This window comes from Carex rostrata, chromosome 3 (genome assembly GCF_964058835.1).
Source record: "Carex rostrata chromosome 3, lpCarRost1.2, whole genome shotgun sequence".
NCBI classification, from domain to species: Eukaryota; Viridiplantae; Streptophyta; class Magnoliopsida; order Poales; family Cyperaceae; genus Carex; species Carex rostrata.
In genome coordinates, this window is record NC_135920.1 from 9,476,148 (window position 1) to 9,485,264 (window position 9,117).

The window sequence follows — 9,117 nt, forward strand, 5'->3', positions numbered from 1 at the left end:
GATTGATCTCTGTCAAAAACTTATGTTAGGAGATGCAACTTGTCACAACTTTGTTCCAGACCATGCTTGTTCAAGCAATCTGTATAAGTGATATTATTATTATTATTATTATTATTTTTTTTTTTATTATTATTATAAATAGATGGGACTCAAAGTTCTCAATTTGATTGAGCGCTACTACTAGTTTTTTAAGTATATATATTGACTTGAATTCAAATTTTCTAACAAGTAACTAAAAAGAGTGTGCTCACCGATATGCTATGTCTTTAAATATTATAAATATTTAAAATTGGAAATTATTAATAGATAATACCGAAAAAATTAATTGTTGTTCTAGTAGTAAATTTGCATATTAGAGTAATTAGTCAACTATACAATATTTTCACCTCCAATTAATGATAAATATAAGTAAAAAACTAATACTCTAGATTTGCGTCTTGAGAACCATGAGCATTTCATGTTGTGTAAACAAATTAATTATATTTTATATGGGTGCGAGATGAGGTGTTCGTTGACAAATTAATATAGTAGGCCTTCATAATAGCATGCCTAAGCATTAGGGCCTATTCGGTTGTTACGAGATTATATGGGGTGAGATTTGACGGGGATGGGAATCCACTTTTTAAAAAGTGATAACCCACGTATATGGATTGATTACGGGAACGTGTTGAATTAAGTGTTCGGTTGTACCGTGAAATTAATTGTGGGAAGTCTTAATTTAAATCATCACATTTTTTTATTTTTTATAAATTTGTATTCTTTTTTTTGCAAAATACAGTATATTATATAAATTTATATAACATATACTGTAAAGAGAAGCGTTTAGTATATAAATACAATATGAGATATGACATATTATATTTATAATGGATATTTAATCAGTATTCATCTGTATATAAATTTATACTTTGATTTGTATACTATTAAGAGTAGAACTAGGGTGCTCTTAAGCTCACCAAAGTTTTGGTGAGCTTAACTCTAAAACTCATCAAATCGATTTCAAATGACGAATCCGAACTGTTGAAATCCGCCTACCTTACGTGTGATGCATCTACATATGAAATTTTTAAACATTCGAATTAATTTAGTATAAAGTCAAGCGGTCAAAAAACGTTCAAAAATAAATGCACTAAAATTAATTTATTAACCTTCTAATTTTGACCGCTTGACTTTATACTAAATTAATTCGAATGTTTAAAAATTTCACATGTAGATGCATCACACGTAATGTAAGCGGGTTTCAACGGTTTGGATTCGTCATTTGAAATCGATTTAATAAGTTTTAGAGTTAAGCTCACCAAAACTTTAGTGAGCTTAAGAGCACCCTAGTTCTACTCTACTATTAATTATCAAATTGTAACTATTAATCAGTATATAAATTTGTATACTGAATATTTCTTTAATTTGAATCATCCATATCTTAATCTAAAGCATCTCATTTTTCATTAAAACATATTGTATTTCTATACTGGATTTTATAAAGAATACAAAAAAAAAAAAAAATATCCGGATTGCAATATCCTTTAGTCCCACAAGAAAATGTGAGTGGAAGAGCTCCTTATATATAACATTTTTAATTTGTGTGCGAAGCTAAGTTTGTGTAAAAAGAAAATTGTAACTGGCGCGTTGAGGAAGAGAGAGAATGGAGGGGAGAAAAGAATGGAAAAAAAAAATGAAGTTTGAGTCAATGTTTTCTATCCCATCAAACTACACTGAAAACAGTAAAAGTTCCTATGCCCACAAGGGAACAGAAGAGAAGAAACTTGGAGAAAGAATAGGAAATTTAGCTCAATCCCCACTTGAATCCCATCAAATCTCTTGCATGCGAACGGGACCTAAATGACACTAACCAACTACCCACATTGGCCCGGCCAGACTTGACCATTTGGAGTTTTAATGAATTTGTAAATAAAGGCATGGTAAAGTAAAATGCCACATTGGATATATGTAATGATATCTAAAGGGGCCTAGTCGTTATGCTAATGGCAATTTGTCAGGTGAGAATCAGTCAAAATTTACCATGTCTAAACCCAAAATCATTACTGAAACTATTTTATTTCTTCGGTGGCCGAACAAAACAGGGAAATCAACTTTCAAACTTCTTAGTGCCAAGAAACCAAACTCTATTGAACTCGCAAAAAACCAAAAAAAGTAAGCGGTGCCGCTTAAGGTAAAAGTCAGGCGTAAGCTATGGCGACCAGCCCCCCTCCCCTTTCCCCCTCTCTTCCTCCACTTTTTATATACCTTCCTCCTACCCATCTTCTCTATCTGAGTCAGTGCTTCTGTCTGATAAATCTGGTTACCGTTTTTAGTGCTTCCACTTAATGGATCTGGTCACTGTTCTTTCCTCCGTTAGCATTTGAACCGATGCTTCCATTCAGCGGATTTGGCAACCATTTTTTTTATTATTCTGCTTCGTGAATCTGGTCATCGCTTTTCGCATCGTCCTTCTGGGGTTTTTCTTCTCCAGTATCAGCAGCTCGTTTTTTCTTCCCTTCTTTTGAGCTCTTCTTCCCGTCGATCCGAACCGTTCATCTTGTTCTCCATATTGAAATGTGCTTGGAGACCAAATTTTATATTTTTTGGAATTTTTTTTACTATTTATTAAGCAATTTTGAAAGTCACTGATCTGATGGTCCAGAAAATTTTACTGTTCACAGCAAAACAACAATTTTAAAAAATGCTTAATAAATAGTAAAAAAATTCTAAAAAATGTAAAATTTGGTCTCCAAGCACATTTCAATATGGATTAAACATCTAACGGTTCGGATCGGTCGTTTGGACTTTCAAAATAAAAATATGGCATGAAGTAGAAACGCGTTTTACTTCGCAACTCACCGTATATATAGAGAGAGAGAGAGACTAATGTGCATTGGAATGTATATGGGCCGAAATACATACGGTCCAAATTCGACTTTTTAAAATCCAAACGGTCGATCCGAACCGTTCATCTCGTTCTCCATATTAATATGTGCTTGGAGACCAAATTTTATATTTTTCTGAATTTTTTTACTATTTATTAAGTATTTTACAAAATTGTTGATCCAACGGTGGCTGTTTTAAGCCACCGTTGGATCAACAATTTTGTAAAATACTTAATAAATAGTAAAAAAATTCAGAAAAATATAAAATTTGGTCTCCAAGCACATATTAATATGGAGAACGAGATGAACGGTTCGGATCGACTGTTTGGATTTTGAAAAGTCAAATTTGGACCGTATGTATTTCGGCCCATATACATTCGAATGCACATTAGTCACTCTCTCTTTATATCTATAGTCCGGCTAATGTCATAAAGTTATAATTTCAGCCTAAGTTATAACGAGTCAATTTTTGAGATTTCAAAGTCCGAACAACCGATCCGAACCGTTCATCTTGTTCTCCATATTAATATGTGCTTGGAGACCAAATTTTATATTTTTGAGATTTTTTTACTATTTGTTAAGCTACTTTGAAAATCGCTAATCCAACGGCAATAGTAAAACCAAAAGGCACCGTTGGATCAACGATTTTCAAAGTGGCTTAACAAATAGTAAAAAAATCTCAAAAAATGTAAAATCTGGTCTCCAAGCACATATTAATATGGAGAATAAGATGAACGGTTCGGATCGGTTGTTCGGACTTTGAAATCTCAAAAATTGACTCATTATAACTTAGGCTGAAATTATAACTTTATGACATTAGGTGGACTCTATATATATATATATATATATATAGAGAGAGAGAGAGAGAGAGAGAGAGTAACTAATATGTATTTGGTAGCATATGAGCTGAATTGCTACCGATCCAAATTTGAAATTTCAAAATCTAAAAAGTCGATCTAAACCATTAGATGTGATCTCTATACTGAAATGTGCTTGGAGACCAAATTTTACATTTTTCAGAATTTTTTTACTATTTATTAAGTCATTTTGAAAATTGCTAATCTAATGGTGGCTTAACAAAACAGTAAAATCAGAAGTCACCGTTGGATCAGCGATTTTCAAAGTGGCTTAATAAATAGTAAAAAAAAATCAGAAAAATGTAAATTTGGTCTCCAAGCACATTTCAATATAGATATCACATCTAATAGTTCAGATTGACCTTTTGGATTTTAAAATTTCAAATTTAGACCGGTAGCACTTCGGCCCATATGCTATCGAATGCATATTAGTCTCTCTCTCTCTCTCTCTATATATATATATAGAGAGAGAGAGAGTAAGGCTACGCTACTTCGTGAATTATTGTGGTTGTTTTAATTCACGCTTATATCTCTAGTTTCAAAGTCCAAATAGCCGATCCAAACCGTTAGATGTTTAATCTATATTAAAATGTGCTTGGAGACCAAATTTTACATTTTTTTTGAATTTTGTTACTATTTATTAAGATGGTTTGAAAATTGTTGTTTTTATTAAAATTCTGCACCATTAAAAAACAGCGATTTTCAAACCATCTTAATAAATAGTAAAAAACAGCGATTTCACTATTTTGGTTCGCACATAGCTATCACAATAGCGATTAAACATCAGAAATTAATAAATAGTGAAATCGCTGTTTGGTTCGCACCATCTTAATAAATAGTAAAATCGCTGTTTGGTTCGCACATAGCTATCACAATAGCTATAGACATAATTTCACTATTTTTTAATTATTAACTTAGTAACGTTACGTTACCAAATTTTTTATGTATTATTTAAAGATAAATTATAAATCAGAAATTAATTTTTTTAGATATTTGTTCCTTGGTTTTTGAATCGGACTACTCAGGGATGCCTCTTTTATTACCCTTTAAATTTCATGTTTTAGTTGTACTGGTTTTTTGTTGTGCTTTAATTTTTATGGATGAAATGAATTTCTGCCTACAGGCTGTTGGCCGAAAAAAAAATTACCAATACTGGTAAGAACAACACAACTCACTCAAATAAACACAAGTGCTCAACTATGTGTGTACTGTGTGGTACCAAGTTCGGTACCACTGTTACAGCAGCTCATAAATTAAATAAATCTGAAATAATTAGTGGGTACGGCTTAGATTTTATTTGTAATATGTTGTACAGACTTTGCAAACTTTCAATAATAAAAGTTGGTTACAACTTTATCACATTTGCAATAAAAAAACTTAATTGTGCACAGCTCTGCCAGTATTATGAAATGCAGAATTATGCAATGAAATACATAATTATGCACAGCTCTGATAGTTTGTGAGTTACTTGTCATATGTACAATATTTCCCTGTCTTAATTATATGATAGATACAAAACGAATTATATAATAAATAATAATCAAAGAGGAGGTCTTATGGCAGCTTCAGTTTTGTTAGGAGTGACACAAACAATATCAGGAAAATATGGGATTAAACTGCCTATTTGACTAAGGAGAAGCACTGACAAGGTACTGGTAATGGTGTTCAAAATTGATGCTCAATTTCCAGTAGGAGGGTATTGGGCAAATAATTCAAGGACTAATGTGCTAATACTTGTAGATAGAGTCTGAGAATCTCAGAACGGATACAAAAATGGCGAAATGCCAAAGCTTAGGTAAAACTCAGAATTTGTTAGATAATTGTCTAAATTGACTCCAGAGACTATTTCCCTATTTATACAGATTTAAACAAATCAATAAATAAAACAAATGGTGACCTGAATCACTCTAATTGATCTCCGCACAAGAAGTCAGCGACATCTCAAGTTATTTCGTCTGAGTTAGTGTGTGCGCTTGTGTCGACTATCATGAGAGATGTGAGGAGGAGGTGATAGGGATTGGAGAGGGAAGCGCGGAAGGCAGAGAAACTGGGAGAAGTAGAGGGGTTGGCGACGGGTAGTGCAGAGAGAGTGAGACAAGTTGGAGAAGAAGGGATCGGAGGAAAAAATTAGAAACGGGGCGCTAATCATGATTGCCGTGAAGTGGGAATAGAGAAATTCCACCTTTTTTCTGGCTATCCAAATAGTCATAAAGTATGGCATTCCGATGGCAAAGGGAATCAATGATTCCCATGTCTATTCCCTTTCTCTCCTACCCAAACGCGGTAATCACAAAAATGGCATCTCAATGCCAGGGAATCACTCTGCGATAGAATGAACCAAACGCCTCCTAATGAGTACTCGCATGACCCAATCGCACTAATGTAAAGGCATATAAATTTTCGGAGTAGGCAAGTACATTCCCTGCATAAAGCAGGGTCTTTATTTAGAATAAACTTCAAAAAGTGTAATACAAACCAGAAAACATAACTAGACTCTCATAACAAGGCTCAAATCCTCTCAACTATAAGAAAAGCTAATTATCATATACGTATTGTCTTTATCACTGATTAGGTGGCAGTGACAGCGATCTTCATGCCTGACTGGCAGTGTCCAGCTAAGCCGCACATGAAGAAATTGCTGCCTCGAGCAAGTGTGACGCGGTCATTTCCTGATTTATAAACTTTTGCCCCACGCGGTGAGTTGCAACCCTTGTAACCGGCTGCACTTACAGCCACCACATTGTGCACTGATGGGTTGTACTTGAATACTGTTACAGAAAGATCATGAGAAAGGTCAAAATTTGCTGAAATCATATATCGAAGATCAAATTAAGTTGCAATTCAATTATTTTAATGTTGGAGTTTATGATGCATTTTTGGTGGCATGCCAAATCTTGAGTCATTTGGAAAACGAAATGCATCGAGTCTTATGTGTTGGGTTCATTCTCAACTTTACGTATATAGAGTCGGCCCAGAAAGCCCAGCCCAATTTACAGCGTAATATGTAGTTTTGATTCCATTTCCCAGAGAACTGCCAAGCATATTTCTGCTAGGCTCTCTTCTTGTTCTTCCCAAGTAAGAATTTCCTCTGTTTTTTTTTTATTTTTTTTTAATGAATAAATTAGAGCGTATTATAACTATGGGCACACAATCTGAACTACGGACATATTAGACCCCGTTACAACTTCGTACTTGTTTATGGGAAGATATTGTCAGATATCAATGCGATGCCAATTAAACAGCTTAGATCACATTCCGACCTTGTACCATAATGACAACTGACAACTATAGATGTGCGCAACGCGAGTCTGTATTATATCTTGTGCACACAAGATGTTTGATAAAATGGCGAAAGACTGTTATAAACGGTTATTTGGACTTAACATTTTGTATAACTGTTTGAATATATATAAATTACATACCGAGTACATCACCGGCCTTGAAGGTCTTCCCTTTAGGCCAATTGGCTGTGTTGAAGCTCCATCCATTGTTTCCTCCAACAGTATAAACTGCCGACTCAGCCACTTGGCAATGGAGAAGAAGAATGGAGCCAAGGATGAAAGCAAGGACCATTGCTTGGCTTGCACTGCCCCTTCCCATGGCAATTTGTTACTTCAGGGCTAATAATGAGAGCAGGAGCAGGAATCTGGTATATCTAGTTAGCTAGTGGATGTTTGTGGTGTTTAGTGATGAAGAGGGAAGCCTTTATAAAGCCCCAAAAAGTGGACGCAAGGAAGTGGGAATGGGTATGAATCGGGCCACAATTTGGTGTGTTGAATTTTAGGTAAGCACAGGGTCCTGTCCTGTGTAATGTCTAATGATCTCTGTCAAAAACTCATGTTAGGAGATGCAACTTGTCACAACTTTGTTCTAGACCATGATTGTTCAAGCAATCTGTACAAGTGATATTCATTTTTTTTTTTTTTTTTGATAAAAAGATGGGACTCAAGTTCTCAATTCGATTGAGCGATACTACTAGTTTTTTTTAAGTATATTGATTTGAATTCAAATTTTCTAACAAGTAACTAAAAAGAGTGTGTTCACCGATATGCTATGTCTTTAAATATTATAAATATTTAAAATTGGAAATTATTAATAGATAATACCGAAAAAATTAATTGTTGTTCTAGTAGTAAATTTGCATATTAGAGTAATTAGTCAACTAAACAATATTTTCACCTCCAATTAATGATAAATATAAGTAAAAAACTAATACTCTAGATTTGCGTCTTGAAGAACCATGAGCATTTTATGTTGTGTAAACAAATTAATTATATTTTATATGGGTGCGAGGTGAGGTGTTCGTTGATAAATTAATAGAGTAGGCCTTCATAATAGCATGCCTAAGCATAAATGACACTAACCAACTACCCACATTGGCCCGAGTTGAGATCCAGTGAAGTAAACCAACTTTTGGTTTTGGATTCGGACCGGCCAATTCTAATTTGTGATAATTCATTTAAAGTGGACACACATCTCAAGTAACGTATTTGAATTCCAAAGTGATCTCGAACGACGGATTCGAATCGGACGGTCCTGATCCAAAATTCAAAAGTTAGGTTACTTTAGGAGATCCAGACCCGGCCCGATCGAGTTGAGCCCCGCCGGACTTGACCATTTGGAGTTTTAATGAATTTCTAAACAAAGGAATGGTAAAGTAAATGACACATTGGATGTATGTAATAATGATATCTAAAGGGGCCTAGTCTTTATGCTAATGGCAATTTGTCAGGTGAGAATCAGTCAAGATTTGCTACTTTACCATGTATAAACCCAAAATCATTACTGAAACTATTTTATTTCTTCGGTGGCCAAACAAAACAGGGAAATCAACTTTCAAACTTCTCAGTGCCAAGAAACCAAACTCTTGTCTGCCCTTCAAATTGGTATGGAAATTGGATCTCGGCGTGGCCAATATTTTTAATCAAAATTAATTCGAACCTTTTTTTTTTAATCGGGTGCGTAGTATTTTTACTTATTTTGGCAAATAGATGATAACATTAAACGGCCGATACTGCGGTATAGAATACACATAACCTGAGATGACAGTTACATGGAAAATATACCTCATTTTTTCCATTACGTATTATTACCAAATAAAAGTTATATGGAAAAATAATGAATAAAGCAATATTTAGTAATTTCCGTACATGTTCAATATAATGATGTCAAATTAAATACTATTGGTATTTTTTTTTTAAATTCGCAGAGACGTGAAGTCATAAGGGTGAATTGAACTCGTGATTTTTGAGTAACTAACAGTCTTATGACTTTTTCTTAACCAAACGTACTACCTCTCCTTTCTCTAAATACTATTATTATTGCTCAAACTTTACATGAAAAGAAAAGGCAGATTGTATTCATGTTAGTTGGTCATATTCAACTAACTTTTAAGA

The 9,117-nt window shown here is 34.0% G+C and overlaps 1 protein-coding gene across 2 annotated transcripts; it reads right to left on the reverse strand.

Moving 5' to 3' along the window:
• Positions 1-6,074: 6,074 nt before the first annotated feature.
• LOC144551345 (basic blue protein-like) lies at positions 6,075-7,402 on the reverse strand. Of its 2 annotated transcripts, XM_078299288.1 has the most exons (3): positions 7,144-7,402; positions 6,271-6,489; positions 6,075-6,143 (listed from the first exon to the last, which is right to left on the reverse strand). In XM_078299288.1, exons 1-2 carry the CDS (start codon positions 7,319-7,321, stop codon positions 6,290-6,292), a joined length of 378 nt encoding a protein of 125 aa, XP_078155414.1. In that variant the 5' UTR covers positions 7,322-7,402; the 3' UTR covers positions 6,075-6,143; positions 6,271-6,289. The 2 variants fall into 2 exon arrangements, with proteins under 2 accessions (XP_078155414.1, XP_078155413.1); XM_078299287.1 differs by having other exon boundaries at positions 6,075-6,489.
• Between the last annotated feature and the right edge of the window lie 1,715 nt (positions 7,403-9,117).

What these genes read in the sequence shown, in the direction of transcription:
- LOC144551345 (XM_078299288.1), bottom strand. Translation starts at nt 7,321, where the DNA reads ATGGGAAGGGGCAGTGCAAGCCAAGCAATGGTCCTTGCTTTCATCCTT. An exon ending in CAAGGCCGGTGATGTACTCG is followed by an intron (nt 6,490 to 7,143) that starts GTATGTAATTTA and finishes TTTCTGTAACAG; the next exon opens with TATTCAAGTACAACCCATCA.